The sequence below is a fragment of the Suricata suricatta genome, chromosome 8 (genome assembly GCF_006229205.1).
Source record: "Suricata suricatta isolate VVHF042 chromosome 8, meerkat_22Aug2017_6uvM2_HiC, whole genome shotgun sequence".
Classification (NCBI taxonomy): domain Eukaryota; kingdom Metazoa; phylum Chordata; class Mammalia; order Carnivora; family Herpestidae; genus Suricata; species Suricata suricatta.
The window spans coordinates 141394444-141409656 of record NC_043707.1 but is presented as its reverse complement, the minus strand read 5'-3'; the positions used below and the strand labels follow the sequence as shown (position 1 = coordinate 141409656).

The window sequence follows — 15213 nt, the reverse complement described above, 5'->3', positions numbered from 1 at the left end:
TAGGGGATCGATAGCGGCTCCCGCGGCACCATGACTCGGGCAGCCGAGGCCCCGCCAGCCGGCCGGGAACCGGTCCGCGGTGGCCCGGCGGGCGGCGCGGCAGCAGGTGCTGGGGTGCAGTAGCGGATAGGGCGGGCGCGCGGCCAGGCCACTCCTGGGGCCCAGCCCTCAAGACCCAACTCCAGCCCAGGCCCAAACTAGTTGCGCCGGCGGCGGAGAGCCAGGCTACAGAGCCACTGGCCCGCCATGCCGGCGGTCAAGAAGGAACTACCAGGCCGCGAAGACCTGGCCCTGGCTCTGGCCACCTTCCATCCGACCCTGGCCGCACTACCGCTGCCGCCGCTCCCGGGCTACCTGACACCGCTGCCAGCTGCGGCCGCCCTGCCCCCGGCCGCCTCGCTCCCCGCCGCGACCGCCGGCTACGAGGCGCTGTTGGCTCCGTCACTTCGCTCCCCGCGCGCCTACCTGAGCCTGCACGAGGCCGCCCCGTACCTCCACCTGCCCCGGGACCCTCTGGCCCTCGAGCGCTTCTCGGCCACCGCGGCCCCAGCCCCGGATTTCCAGCCACTGCTCGACAACGGCGAGCCGTGCATCGAGGTGGAGTGCGGCGCCAACCGCGCGCTGCTTTACGTGCGCAAACTCTGCCAGGGCAGCAAAGGTCCGTCCATCCGCCACCGCGGGGAGTGGCTCACACCCAACGAGTTCCAGTTCGTCAGCGGCCGAGAGACGGCCAAGGACTGGAAGCGCAGCATCCGCCACAAAGGTGCGGCCGCGGTGGGGGCGCGGGCCGCTACCGTCCCTCCCCTACGCTCCCAGAGGACCCCTGAGTCCGGACCCCCTCGTTCTGCCACCGGGGAGACTCCGTCTCCGCCCAGAGAGGGCGCTGCGGCTCCCGGGCTGCTGCAGAGACACTCCACCCCCAACACCCCCGCCCCGCGCCGCAGCACGGTCGCCTTGGTGGACCCAGGCAGAGCGCCCTCGGCCTCCACCGTCACCCCAGCTTGGGCCGCGGTGCTCTGGGCTCCCGACTGTGCGCGAGCCGACCCCTCCTCCCGCTCGGAAGGTCTTTGCGGGATTCCTGGACACTGAGGCTCCGGGGAAGTTTACGGGAACTCGGGAGATTGCGGGAGACCGGCTGGGCGGGACACGCTTCCCCCCCCCGGGTCGGTGAGCCACCAAGTTCTGGCGGGAGTAGAGGGACACGCATGCGGCCAGGCCGCGGGTGGGAGTTGGTGGAGGGAAGGGGAAGGAGTATGGGTGGCACAGGCAGGTGGGGGGCGAGGGGGCGCGCGTCGGGGCGCGGGCGCGCGCGGAGCTGGAAAGACAGCTGGGCTGGAGGCTGCCGGCTCGAAGCTTTCAGGAGTCTGGCTCCGAGGGCGCGAGGTACCGGCGCCTGAGCAGGCAAGCAGGGGAGGCGCGGTGAGCTCCAGGGGCGGGAGTCGGGGGTCGTTAGAAAGTTAGGGACCGGATCGCGCTGGGTTTTGGGGTTCGCGGCTCAGCTGTGGCTGCCCTCTTCCCGCTGCGGGGTCAGGCTCAGTCCCGGGTCCTGGCGGCGCCGTTCACCTGCGCGAAGGATCGACCTTCCTGGGCCCGATTCCCAGTTCCCGCAGACTGGCTTGGAGAGGGTAGAGCACGGGAGGGGGTCACGGGGGGGAGGGGAGGTGCCCTTGGTCAGGGGAGGGCGCTTGCTCGGAACAAGAGTTTCTGAGCTCTGCAGATCCCCGAGGCGTCCGCGAGGGTGGGGTGGGCGGCAGGGCCAAGTGGTGGGTTCAGAAGTCGTACTGAGGTGGTGCTTCATACGCGTGCAGGGAGGGGGAACTGGCCTTGCAGCCTATTGCGCCCCCAAAGCGTGTCCGCGTGCGCCGGCTCTACCTGTGCCCAGCCCTGCTCTCTCACCGGTCCTGCCTTGGCTCTCTTCACAGGAAAAAGTCTGAAGACGCTTATGTCCAAGGGGATTCTGCAGGTGCACCCTCCGATCTGCGACTGTCCGGGCTGTCGAATATCCTCCCCGGTGGTGAGATGTGGGAGAAAAGTTGGGACTTTGGGGTCTTTCTCCCCTGCAGAGCTTGTACCTGTTTTCTAAGATCCAGAGTCCTAACCTCAACCCTGCCAGTGTGTGGGAGGAAGCCCCTGCAGAGCAAACAGGGGAGACTTTGCTTTGGGTGGGAATCCTGGGGGAGCCCTCTCCCCTTTGGATGCAGGGTCTGATCAGGCCTATCTTGGAGCTGCTCCTTAGGAGCCTTGGATCTGCCTCACCTGAGGTCCTGGGGACAGCCCAGGGTTGAAGGTCTCCTGCCTGGACAGTGTCATCCAACTGTGGCCTGAGGACCCTGCCTTGCCACATGTAGGGGGTGGGGGTCCACTGTGTCAGCCGGCTCAGGCTAGGAGAGAGGCTGGATCCAGGGTAGCACTTGTTCTCGGATGTGACAGTGTTGGCTGGCCTGGATGTGCATTCTGGGGTGGTTACAGCTTAGCTGTGACTAACACGTGTCTCTGGGACGCCAAGAGCTAGTCGTCAGCTGGGCGAGGCCCTGGATGTCCAGGAGAGTCTGAAGATACAACCCAGTTAGGGGCAGAATCTGAGCAGTGTGGGCCTTTATTGTCAAGAACTGGGGTTGGCGGCTCATGTGGGGCCCCCAACCCAGTGTAGACATATATTGATCCTCTCATTGGTCTAGGCAAGCAGCAGAGATCGGGGTGCTGTGCCTGCCCCTGAAGCACTGTCTTCCATATCTCATGTCCTCGGGGCAGCAATAGTTGGAGGATTGATCTGAAGAGGAAATTGTCTTTTGAGAGGAACCGGTTTTGAGCTGCTGGGGGAGAGGCCACGGGGCCTGACACTGGGTGGTGGTTAGGCCATGGGGCCTGGCTCTGGGTGCCGCTTTTGCTGGCACTGTCAGCAGCACCCTCTCACAGGAAGGAGTGAGAGAGGAACCAAGACACCACCTTCAGCTTCTTTACTTTGGACTGGAAGTAGGGAGGAGGAAGGGATGCCTCAGTCTCCTTGTGGACCTGGAGGTAGGTGAGTGGGCCGGCGGGAAAGCCACAGACACACCTGTGAAGACAGACACCAGATCAGACACACTAGTTGGACAGGGGAAGGGGGATACGGCCGCACCTCACCTGTGTACCTACCCCACACACCTGCCTGGCATGGGCTCGTCACCAGAGTATGTGTGCACAAGGCCCCCCCGCCCCCCCCACCTCTGCCGCGGTACCGGCCAGGTTCCCTCTCCGCACGTGCACCTTTTCAAGCAGCTGGTACTGGAGAAGAGTCCTGGGGCACCTTCCAGGCTGGCCTGGAGTTTCTCTTTGGGTCAGAGGGACCCAGCCTTTCCCAACCCTCCCTTCCAGAGGTCTCTCACAGGAGCGTGAAGTACAGGACATTGCTTGGGTTACGGGCAGGGTGGGTGAGTAGGTCAGACAGGGATGAGGCCACAGCCTAGGACTGCCTACTTGTCTGGGGCTCCCAGGTGGCTGCCCTACAGGAGGGATGCCTCAGACCTAGGCCTGCCTCTCTTGAACCTGGTCCCTCCCAGGCCTACCACTGTACCCCACGCTTAAGGAGGAGCTCCACAGACCCCCTTGTCCTTCCAGCCCCCACCTTTGCCACATAGAGACTGCCTTCCTCCACTCTCCACAGCCAGGTTCAAAGCTATGTACACACTTCACAGTCACAGAAACTCCACGAGCAGAACATGGGTGTGCATGTGGCGCAGGGATCATGCAGCCATGCAAGTTGGCTTTCACGTACCCACCCTTGCACTTTGAGGAGCCAGTGCTTGACTAGGGGCAGAGGCTTGGCACCCAGCTTTCAAATCTGTGGTGCTGAGCAAGGGTTGAGGTCTTGGGTATGCATGGGAGGCAAGTATGTCCACTGTCATTGGCCGGGGTCCGGACTGCCCATCCTGGTCCCTCCTCCTCGGCTCCCCTTTCACAAGAGCCACCACAGGCCAGCACACCTGGCCAGGCGTCATCCCAGGTGCAGCCGTGGCGTAGAGGGACCTTGCCTGTCGCACGAGTGAGGGGTGTGTACCCGCTGGTGTGTGAACATGCTCTGAGCATGGACTAGCTCAGTGTGGAGCACTTTCCACGACTGTGCACGGGCCGTGCCTCCCGCTCTGATCTCCTAGCGCACAGCACACACGTGCGTTCCACGTCCTCACAACATGGGTGCAGGGAGGGTGGAAGTAGGTATCGTGAGAGAAAGGGAATCTCTGTTTCTGACCCAGAGGGTGGGCCCCAAATGGGTCCAAGGGTCTAGGCTAGTAAGGGCTCCTCACCAGGTGACCTGTGAACCCCAGGATTGCAGCTTGAAGGAGTCCGCAGGTCCAGGCCTCAGGTTCAGGCTTCACAGCACCTTTGAACTGGACCCTGTGTGGCACTAGCAGAACAGAAAAAGGACTTGGCATCAGTTGGGGGTTCACACAGGAGCCGTGTGGGATCGTCTGGCAAACACATGCAGACAGTGCTGATGGCACGTTGAACAAGTGGCAGAACACAGACCTGCTGTGTTGTGTGGGTGCTCGTGGCCTCTTGGGGCTCCCTGGAGCCAGGATAGCTGGGGCCGGGCTCCAGGCGGACATCCCCACACTCAGGCTGATCGGCTGTGGACGGAGCTAGGCTGGAGTCTGGAGTCTGGACAAGGCAGTGTCATGAGCAGCCTGGCCAGGGCCCACAGCCCTTCACCTCACCCCTCTTCATGATGGCATGGAGCCAGGAAGGAGGTCTCTGGAGGGGGTCACTGACCCAGGCCTCATCTCTCTGCTCCTGTCTTTACCTCTGGCCACTGGGGCTCATGTGGACCCTGGGGCCTATACTGCAGGCCCAGTGGTGGCCATATTTGATCTTAATGGTTGCTGCAAGGGCTTCTGTCACCCAGGCCATGCCTGAAAGTTGGGCCTGGGGTGCAAGCTACCCAGGAGGCTGAGGGTCCTGTCTCAGCCTAACCTTCCTCTCCTCCCTCCCTGCCCAGAACCGGGGGCGCCTGGCAGACAAGAGGACAGTTGCCCTGCCCACTCCACGGGTCCTGAAGAAGGAGTTGACCCCCAGCTTCTCAGCCAGTGATGGTGACAGTGATGGGAATGGCCCAGCCTGTGGGCGGCGGCCAGGCTTGAAGCAGGAGGACGCCCCCCATGTCCGTATCATGAAGAGAAGGTACTTTTACCCATGATCAGGTGGGAAGGACACATGGGCTCTGGCTGTGGTGGGGGAAGTCAAGACTGGGGCCTCCAGGCAGCCGAAGGCCAGGCCAGGGCAAGGGCCTTTGCCCTCAAGACAGGAGCAGAGTTTAGATTTTCATGTCTTGGAGAAGCTGAAATAGCCTGAGCCCCTCTGTCACAGGGCCGTGGTGAGAACCACTCTGCCCCACTCAGAGGGAGGGGTTGACATGGTTCTGTGTAAGGGAGGAAGGAGGCTGGGCCAGCGGCTCGAGAAGGAGGGCGGTCAAGGGGACCCAGCAAGGGATGGCCTGGCCGCACCACAGCTGGACAGAGAGGTGGAGGCTGAGCAGACCCTCTCTGGGAGCAGCCCCTGGAACACCCGCGCTCGTTCTCCTTGGCAGGCAGCAGCCCCCCTGGCTTCTCACTGTCCCTTCCAGGCTTGGGGTCACTCTTCCTGACTTCCTGCCCTCTCCCCTCCCGACAGGCACCTCCCTCTGTCCACTCATCCCGTCAGCCCTCCATCTATCTGTTGTCTGTCCATCCATCTGTCTGTCCATCCAGCACAAGTCACACACACCCGAGTCTCAAGGCCTTTCCTCTTCTCACTCCTACCTTCAAAGAACCCTCCCAGCCCCCCAACACCGCCATGTCCCAGCCCCCATGCCCCCACCTGCTAAGTTGACCCACCACAGAGGCTTCCAACCACCCTCCCTCAGCCTGAGGATCTTTCTGGGAGCACTGCTGTGGGTGAGGGCACAGGCACAGGGCAGAGCTGTTTCCTCACTTGACCTGTGCTTCTGGCATCCCTCCTACCTAGGATATGCAGTGGTCACTTTCAGGAGGCAGTCTGGTAGCACCTGGGACCCAGGCAGCAGCACCCACCTGGGCTGACACTGGACCATTGGTACTAGTGGTGACCATGGGGCTTGCTCCGTGCCCTCATGCCACCCTGGCCGAAACAGCTCTAACGACAAGCAGTTTGGGTTCAGTCGCATGGCTACTGGGCAGAAGAGGCCTCACCCTCCCTGCCCCTCAGCATGACGTGGCAGCTCTTGTGGGTTCACTGCACCAAGAGGCAGAGATATAACAGCCTCGATCCTGTCCGTCCCAATTTCTTTGCCCTATGAGACCAGGAACTGGCTCCTACCCCATTGTTCTATCCTGGTGGCAGCCACCGGCTGGTTGAGGTGGTACCAGACAGTACCGGAGACAAAGCTGAGCCAGCCCAGTTCCCACGGGGCCAGTGCTCGGGGCAGACGAGGTCTATGCCATACCCATGTCCTGGTGTTCAGGTGCTAAGTCCTGGAGGCCACTTTGACCCTCTCCTTCTCTCCTTGCAGAGTCCACACCCACTGGGACGTGAACATCTCCTTCCGAGAGACGTCCTGCAGGTAGGGTCCGGGTCTGGGCCAGGCTTGTCCCCACACACTGTGCCTGGGGCAGGATGGGGCCTTTTTGCTCCGTTTCCCCTGGGTCTGCTTCCACATCTCTCTAGCCTCCCTCCCTCCTCCCCTCCTTACACTGCGGTCTGTTTGTCAACTTGTGCCCAGGCCTTGACAGCAGCACAGGTGTGGGTTCTGGGCAGCCCAATCCTGGAGCCAGAATGCACTCCCCCTCCCACACGAGACTGGCTATTTGAGTCCATCTGCCCAAAGATGAGGCCGTGACCTCTCCCTCTCACCCTCCCAAAGACCCACCCGGAGGTGAGAATGGTGATGTGTGCATGGGATCTTATAGGATGCATAGGCATTTGCTAGGGAAAGAGGAAGCCTGCAAAGATACGGAAGAACAAGGGGAGGGGATGTGTGGGGAGGGGGTGGGGGCGGGGGGTAGCTGGCAGGTCTGACTCTATTGAATGCTAACGAACTTTGGATGCTGAACCCATAGGGTCAGGCTGTAGGGTCCTCCAGGCCGCTAGAAGCCACCAAAAGTTCTTGAGCTGAGGAGTGACAGTGTTTTGATGGGGTCCTTCTGGGAGGCCCTGCCCAGCAGGTTAGAGGTTTGCTCTGGTACATGGCACTTCAGGCTGTGGAAGCATTGATGCAGGGCAGGGGGCTGTAAACCCAAGGCTTAGTAAGGAGAGAAAATGAGGGGACCTGATGAGGAGGTTGGTGGGCATTGAAAAGGCCCAAGTTCTAGGTTCCAGAGGGGCAGAGGAAGGTCAGTCTGTGGTTTCTGGTCAGTGGGGTCAAGTTTTACCATGGGGTTTCCAAGGAGGGCACGGGAAAGGGCCAGCCCGTCAGGTTAGGAGCTTGCCCTCCCCACTCCCAGTGTGGCCCTGTCCCATATGTGTTCTTATTTACATCTCTGAAAATGTTTGGGTCCTAGAGCTGAATTATAATGAAAACATCTTCAAACTTATTTCCACCTCATTCTGGAGTTGCCCCCTCAACTGATCATTTTTATGAACCGTCATGAACATTGATGACATTTTATGAGCCTTTTTCTTGGGAAGCTACAGGATAGGTTTGTCAGTGAAGCTTATAGGGAACCCAGGGGAGGCTCCCACATTTCCTAGAATGACTCCTCCTGCCTGCAGCCCCCTCCTCACCCACCCCTGGCCTTGTGAAGTGAGAGAAGGACCCAGGTGTCCAGACGCAGGGGGCCCCTGGTAAGAGGCCAAGTCCAAGTGCATGTGGGCTTCTTCACTCTTGCATGGGCCCTAGAGGCAGCAGGGATGACTTTCTGGATTTTACCAGAAAAAACTGCAATTTGGGGCAGAGGCATAACATGGTCAGGAGGACCATCCACCCACTGCCTGCTGTTGCAGCACCTCAGCATCCAGCCAGGCACACAGCTCAGCTGCCTCACGGTGCCCCCACCCCGGCTCTGTCTTTGTCTCTTCCTGGCTCCTTTTGGCCCTGTCCATCTCTCTGCTATTCTCATCCGTTCTGTCTCTACATCCATCCATTCAGTAGAGCCTGTCTGTTCATATGTCTGCATCTCTTACTCTCCATTTGTCTCCATCCATTGGACTTCGTCTGTCTGTTCATCCATCTGTCCATCAGTTCCATCCATTGGCCCACCTGCCTGCTTAACTCCCACTTCGGCGGCCCCTGCCCTCCTGAGGCCCCTGAATCGGCTCGGATATGGGCAAGGACTTGACAGTATGACAGTTGCTGAGGGGCCTGGAGGAGCCTAGGGTGGCGCCTGGAGGAGCCCCCGAGGGAGGTGGGGGCCGAGGCGCCAGACCTTCTCCCCCACCCTTGCAGCATACCATCCCCCATGGAGCTCCTTTTGTCACTCAGGCTCCCCTCCTTACCTTCTGACACACAGCCCCAATCAGTGGTGCCAGAGAGAGCCTCCCAAGTCCCTTGCGGGCTTTGTCCCTTGTGCACAGCAGGGTACAGAGGGTGTTTTTCTGGCCACAGGAACCTCATACTTGGGACGCCAAATGCTAAATTTATGCGTTTTCACGCTGGAGTTTCTTTGTAGTTCTTCTTATAAAACCTGGCATAATTTGTTCAATGAGTGGTCAAATGACCAGAACATATTCCAGGGCCAGGCCAGGCTGTCTTGGAGCCTGTGGAATAACCCCCCGAGGCAGAGAGCAGGGGTGTGGTGGGCGGCAGTGTTCTGATTCCCTCTAGGTCTCATTTCCATGGTGCCACAGCACCACTTGAGTGCCTGACTAACTGACCTGTGGGGTGAAAGAGCTGATGGCCATAGTGGCTGGGGGAGGCGGGACTGCAGTCCCAGGTCCCTGCGTGGGTCTAAGTTAATGGGGAGCAAATTGATGGGCCCTTTCCTCGCCTACCCAGTCTGCAGGGAGTTGGATTCACTTCCTGTAGGAGCCCTGGGGAGTTGGCTCCTCTCAGGGGAGAACTCAGAGGCGTCTCTAGACAACCCCTCACCCCTCCCCAGTGCTGAGGGCAGCAGTTCTACGCTTAACACCTTCACGATGATGAGGATGATGGAGGGATAAGAATTGCTGCCAATTAATCCCATAAAGTACTTACTCCCACCCCGCCTGCACTCCTGTTTGCATGAGGGGGCTTCTCTCCTCCTGGGAGAGGGGGTGGGGCGGGGAGAGAACCCACATCTGGGTCTTCTAGAAGGCTCTAAAGCCCAGCCCTGGAGTCTTTGGGGGCTGAAACTGATCTGCTTAGGGGCCAGCCTGGATTAGCCTACTCCAGCCGCCCAGGCCAGGGGGGCTGGGGGCTACTTAATGAGGTTTAGGGTCGGTTCCCAGGTCACTCTGTGGAGGCCCTCTAGCAGTGGCCCAGCTGGGAGGCTGCTCTGTTACAGGTGGGCCAGGGAACAAGGGTCCTGGGGAGGGCAGGGCGCCCAGGCCCTCTCTGCTCCTCTTCTGTTCTGTCTTGACTTCCTTTTGCTCCAGGCTGTATCCATGAGGTGGCGGGCGACCCTTCTCTGTGCCAGGAACATCAAGGGCAAATGGGGTAGGGGGCCGTTTATACACCCAGTCTCACTGAGACCTCACTCCATCTTTTCTTGGGACTCTGTGGTGTAGGATTTAGCTGATTTACCAGGAAGAGAAGTGAGGAAACAACAGAATTAAATACATGCTTATTCCAGGCTCACACCCGCCTGGTGGCTGAGGCTCTGAGCTGGGAGCCTTGGGGACAGTAGAATGTTGCGAGCACACCAGGAGGACCAGGTTCCCCATTCATGCTGGATGTCTGTGTGTCTATGTGTGTCTGTAGCACATGCTCTTGTAGGCCCTTGTGTGAGTGTACATGTGCCCCAGTGGACATCTCATTGGCTGCAGGACTTTGTCTGAATCTTGGTTTCCTTATTTGAAGAAGTTGGGGGTCTGTGGATGGTTACAAGTTTTAGTTGAAACAGTGCATGCAACTTCCTTAATGAAGCAGCTTGCACAGTAGTTAAGGCTGGATGAGCGGTCTGTGCGCGGGTGGCAGTGCGTGTCCTCTCTGGGCATCGGCCCCCATGAGCAGACACCCCCTGGCCTTGTGATTGCTCCAGACACTGGGGAGAGCACAGCAAAACTGAGCTGGGCTCCTGCGCTCTGGGGACTGTGGTGGGGCCTGAGGGTAAGGCTCTACAGCAGGCAGACACTTGGCAGGTCTCCCACTCGGTGGGGCTGGATAGGTCACACCCACTAGATGTTTCCCCAGAGACCAGCTGTGGGGATGCCCACATGTGTGCTGTCACAGGCCACACAGAGGTGTGCAGGAGGCATTGCACACTTATATGTTGTCCTTAGGCTCTGTGCATGCCCACACTTGAGCTTGGGCATTTGCTGTGCTCAGCACTGGGCGCACAGCCTCTTGGGGTCTCACCTTCACGGTCTTCCTTCACTGTAGCCAGGACAGTGACCTGCCCACCCTCATATCCAGTGTCCATCGCAGCCGTCACCTCGTTATGCCCGAGCATCAGAGCCGCTGTGAATTCCAGAGAAGTGGCGTGGAGATCGGCCTGGGGGCTGCAGGTGAGGAGCTGGGGGGAGAGAACAGGGCTGCCAGGGCCACCGCAGCTCAGCCTGAGGACAGCCTGCCCTGCCACCCTCTCAGTGTCTCTGCTCAGCAGCTCTGGATGCCGCCACCCCCAGCAGCCTTGGCTGGCAGCCAGGGAGGCCAGCGGAGGCGGGAGGTGGCAAGGCCGGCTGTCCCCTGGGGCTTCATGTGATGGTAATTGTGTTAATCCCGGCCAGCTGGGCAGACAGGAGGCAAAGGCAGTGGCTCCACTGTGGCTGCTCCTGGGGTGGGCTTGGAGTGGCCAAGGCCACTGCCGCCCCCTTCCCAGAGGAGCAGAAGCAGGGAGGATGGTCAGGGATGTGTGGGCCTCACAGAGGCTCAGAAATGCACATCCTGAACGGCTCACTCGAGGGCAGGGACAAAGTCTACATGCATGAGCGTGCCCACTGGTCCCATGGAGCACAGGCGCCTGGAGAAAAGGGGTCCATTGCCTAAGAGACGGAGGACCTCTGCAGGGGTGGGTCAGAAGAGTGCTTGCTTAGAAGCTCCTGAGGTCATCTCAGAGGGTCATCTCAGAGGGATGGTTCCTAGAGGCAGCAGGAGCTCAGAGGGAGAAGGAGCTGGGAGACACCCGCGCCCCCTGGGAGGAGTGGGCCGGAGGGTACTTGGCTATAAGGCTTTGCTGCAGAGAATGGAGTATGACTGAGCTTCAGCTAAATGAAGGGAGGTAAAAGCAGCTGGCAGGGGTCCCTCACAGTCCTATGGACTCCGGGCAGGGAAGTTTCCGGCAGTGGCTAGAGCTCTCAGAAAGGCTGGGGAGAAGATGGTCACCCTCCATTAATGTCCCCAGGCGTGCCTGTGCCTGGGAAGGCCTTTGTGGGGCGGGTGTGAGGGGGCTGCTTCTGGAGCCTTGTGGGAGGCGGCTGAGCAGGCAGCTGATAAAATCTAATTGCCCCATCGATCGGCGGAGCGGCGGGAGCCACACAGTGATTGAGATATTCTAAGCCAGCAGGCCCTCCCCGTGCTGCCCAGACGCACGGATCCCTCCTCACAGCGCACGGCACGAGCGTGCGTGCGCCCCGCTCCCAGCTGGGGCTGCATGCCTGGGGCCTTGGTGTGGCCCTGCACCCAGTTCACACCCCACGTCTGGGTGTCACCGTGCCATACACCTGTGTCCTCACTCTCACTTTATGCTGAGGCAGGTGTCATGAGTGTCAGGGGTCACAGGTGCTCTGCATGGAGTCACATGTGTGCACCGTGTCCAGGTTTTGTCAGAGTTTGCCCTCCCCTGGGGGCTGCAGTCCTCCATTGGCTTCCACTTGTTCCGGTGGGGCTTTGGATGGGGACATTTGCCTGACATCACCTCCTCCTGCTTCCCCAGGAGCTGCTTGTCAGTCTTATTCCCACAGCCACAGCCCTGGTCCTTCCTCAGATCCTGGACAGGGAGGGCCATGGAGGACTGTGAGGGGCTCAGCTGGGGTCTGTGCCGGCCTCTCATGACTGCGTGTGTGGGTCTGTGAGTGAGTGTGGACTCACCAGGGGCCTTCGGACTCCCCAGATCTCCATGGCGAGACCTACAGCAGCCACGGGGCCGGGTCTCACTGTGGGTCCTTCTGCCTCCAGCATCACCTCCCCCAGAGAGGAGCCCTCATCCCCCCGACAGAAAACGTAAGGGAAGGTTCCACTGTGGGAAATGGGAAACAGAACTCAGGAAAGTGAGGGTGCTGGGTTCTTTGTTAAACTCAAAAGGGGTATATGCAGGATGGGGTGTGGAGCCAGCCCAAAGCCACGTCCAGGCCTGGCACAGCTGGATGTTGTGGCCCTCCTGCCAGCCGGGTCCTGATGCCCCAAGGCTTCTGGGGGCTGGCCCTCATGCTGGTTGTGCCCCCTACCTGTCCTGCTGGTCACTGAGGTGGGGACCCTTCAACCAAGCAGTGAGGACCTCCTCTCCCAAGGCAGGGCCTGGGGTTGGGCTGCCGAGCCCAGGCCGGTGGCAGCAAGGTGGCTGAGATCAATAAGTTATTAGCACCATTCTGTCAGCTGTAAAGTGGAGATTGATCGGCCTCTCACTGCTGCCGCACTTCCCCGGCCTGATAAAAATGACAGATTAAGGGAATAAGAGAAAGGAATTAGGCTCTGGGAATTAGGCTTCTGGGAAGCCTGCCTTGCTGAGGTGTCACGGCAGGCCTGGTTCACAGAGGGGGTGGACCCCTCACCCCACCTACCGAGGCAGCCTCTCAGGTTAGGGGGCCAGAGCGCAGGATCCCGCCTGGAGGCCAGCACTCTGGAGTAGAGATCCCACCTCGTGCCCTGAGCTCAGGAAGGAGGGGCTGGGATGGAAAGGGGCTGCCTTGGGGAGACAGAGGAGTATGCTTTAGATGTAGGACCTGAGAGGGGCCTGCAGGAGAGGCAGGGGGCCAGGCTGTGTACAGCAGGGAGACTGCTCAGGGGTGCCCTCAGGAGCACAGAGCCCAGCTGGGCAGGTAGGCAGGTATGTGACAGGCAAGGCCAGGTGCTGGCTTAGGCCTTCTGAGGGCAGCGAGGGGTGTGGCCTTGGTGGAGGTACCCAGGAGTTTATGTGGCAGGTGTGTCTGACTTTGGGGGCTTCAAGGTGGCCTTGGGGGCCTGCTGCTTAGGGACTTTCCTGAGCAGGTAGAGGCTACGGGAGGTAAGGGCTTCCAGTCTAAACCAAAGCCTTCCATTCCTGTCTAGCAGTGATCAGGAGGGACCATTAATTTGCACAAGAGACTAGTCTGGATGGGTAGAGGCAGCAGGGCACCTGTGGAGTCCTAAGTTGCCACCTGAGGCTGTTACCACAAATCTCCCATCACATACACACATACCCCAAAGCCCAGGATCAGAACTGTCCCTTGACCTGTCCAAAGCCTGGCAAGATGTCTTTTGACTCTTCAGCCTGGGACCCTAGGCTGGCTGGGAAAGGCTTTGACCTGGCCTGGACCTAAGGGCACCTGAGCAATGACAGATTTCGTTCTGCACTGAGCTGAGGCTGGCAGGGACTGAGGCCTGGGCTGGGTCCCTCCCTGCCTCTGGCCCTCCCAGCCTCCATCCCCTCCAAGCCCTGAGACACAGGATGGGGCTCACTCTCCCCTCTCCCAGGTGACCTGTTGGGCAAGAGGCTAAGCCGCTCCCCCCACATCAGCAGTGACTGCCCATTGGAGAAGAAGGCGCGAAGCAAGTCGCCCCAAGGTGGGAACTCCGAGGTGGAGGGACAGGTCCCGGAGGAGGGAGGGGGGTAACTTAGACCCTGCTGCGGGGTAAAATCAGCCCCACAGTATGGTCTAGGAGGGGAGGCCCTGCCTCTTTCCTGTGGCCGTATCTGAAGGAGAATCCCCTCACCTCTGCTCCCCACAACACAGAGACTCTGTTGCTGCCAGAACTCGGGCCCGGCATGGCCCCTGAGGATCATTACCGCCGGCTTGTATCTGCCCTGAGTGAGGCCGGCACCTTTGAGGACCCCCAGCGTCTCTACCACCTGGGCCTCCCCAGCCACGGTACGTCCCCCTCCCCATGGCATGATCCCCCACCAAGTGTCTACCCACATGTGCTGGGCTCTGGCTGTCCCTGGAAGCCTCTGCTCGGTGTGCAAAGAGGCCCTGGGGTCCTCTGGCTGCTGAGACCAAAGCTGGGTTTGGATGCTGGGCTGTAGACCCCTCAGTGCCTACAAGCCCCTGGTAGATGGGCAAGGAGGAGTGACTCTCCTCCTCCCTCTGCCCAGGCAGCCACTTGTTTGGGCAGATGTGGGGGATCCCCCAGCTGCATTTCCCTACAGTTAACCCCCACTATCTCCCAGACTCTCTACCAGAGCCGTGCCTCACTTGTGACACGTGAGCACTGTCATTTCACAGATGAGGAAACTGAGTCTGAGGTGAACCCCAGTGAGAGTGGGAGGTGGGGATCGATCCAGGCCCACCTGCCCCTCTCCAGTACATGCAGATTCTCATTGTCCCCTGGTCTGTAAGCTGTAGTCCTTCCTCCTCTGCTGTGTGAGACTACCCTACCTGGGGTCAGCCTGGGTCTCTAGGTAGGAGGGGCCGAGAGGAGGGGCTGGTCAGGCTAGGAGTCCAGAAGGTGGGATGGGCCACAGCTGGGATATGGCTCCCAGGACCTCACTAGTGCTGAGTTGCAGTCCCTGCCCCACCGGGTCCTCGCCCTGTGCTCCGTCCATCTGTCCTTCCTGCCTCTCATGGACACACCTCACCCAGCCACCCACCTACCCACCCATCTGGCACCCTAACCGGCTGCATCTTGGCCTGGCAGACCCCAGCTTACGGTGCTTCCACTAGCTCGGTTTTTCTGGCTGGAGGTGGGTGAGGGGTGCTGGGAAAGGGGCAGGATTTCTTCTCCTCACACAAGGCACTGTCCCCTAGGGCAGTCAGGCACTGAGAGCCTGAATAATTCACCAAATGTTAATAATTTAAAAATCTTCCTTTTTAATTGCTTTCCCTGCCCTGCCTGGGGCCCGCTCGGCTGGCCTGCACGGGGGAGGGGGCGCCGGCCACCGGGGAGCAGCACCGGGAGCCGGGCTGTCAATCATGGCCCTGCGCCGCCGCCCCCGCCGCGGAGCCGACTGTAAATAACCGAGGCCGTCGGGCGGGCGCGGGGGCGGCGGGGGGGGGCCCCCGCTGGGATCGATG

The 15213-nt window shown here is 60.3% G+C and overlaps 1 protein-coding gene across 1 annotated transcript in view; it reads left to right on the top strand.

Moving 5' to 3' along the window:
• The first annotated feature begins 44 nt into the window (after positions 1-44).
• The window catches only part of SAMD11 (sterile alpha motif domain containing 11), a 21177-nt gene continuing 6008 nt past the window's right edge, over positions 45-15213 (top strand). Inside the window, exons 1-8 of the mRNA XM_029945954.1 lie at positions 45-763; positions 1923-2014; positions 4976-5157; positions 6503-6553; positions 10448-10572; positions 13676-13765; positions 13936-14070; positions 14863-14882. Coding sequence (XP_029801814.1) covers positions 247-763; positions 1923-2014; positions 4976-5157; positions 6503-6553; positions 10448-10572; positions 13676-13765; positions 13936-14070; positions 14863-14882 — 1212 coding nt within the window. The 5' untranslated portion in view covers positions 45-246. The remainder of the gene's footprint in view (positions 764-1922; positions 2015-4975; positions 5158-6502; positions 6554-10447; positions 10573-13675; positions 13766-13935; positions 14071-14862; positions 14883-15213) is intronic.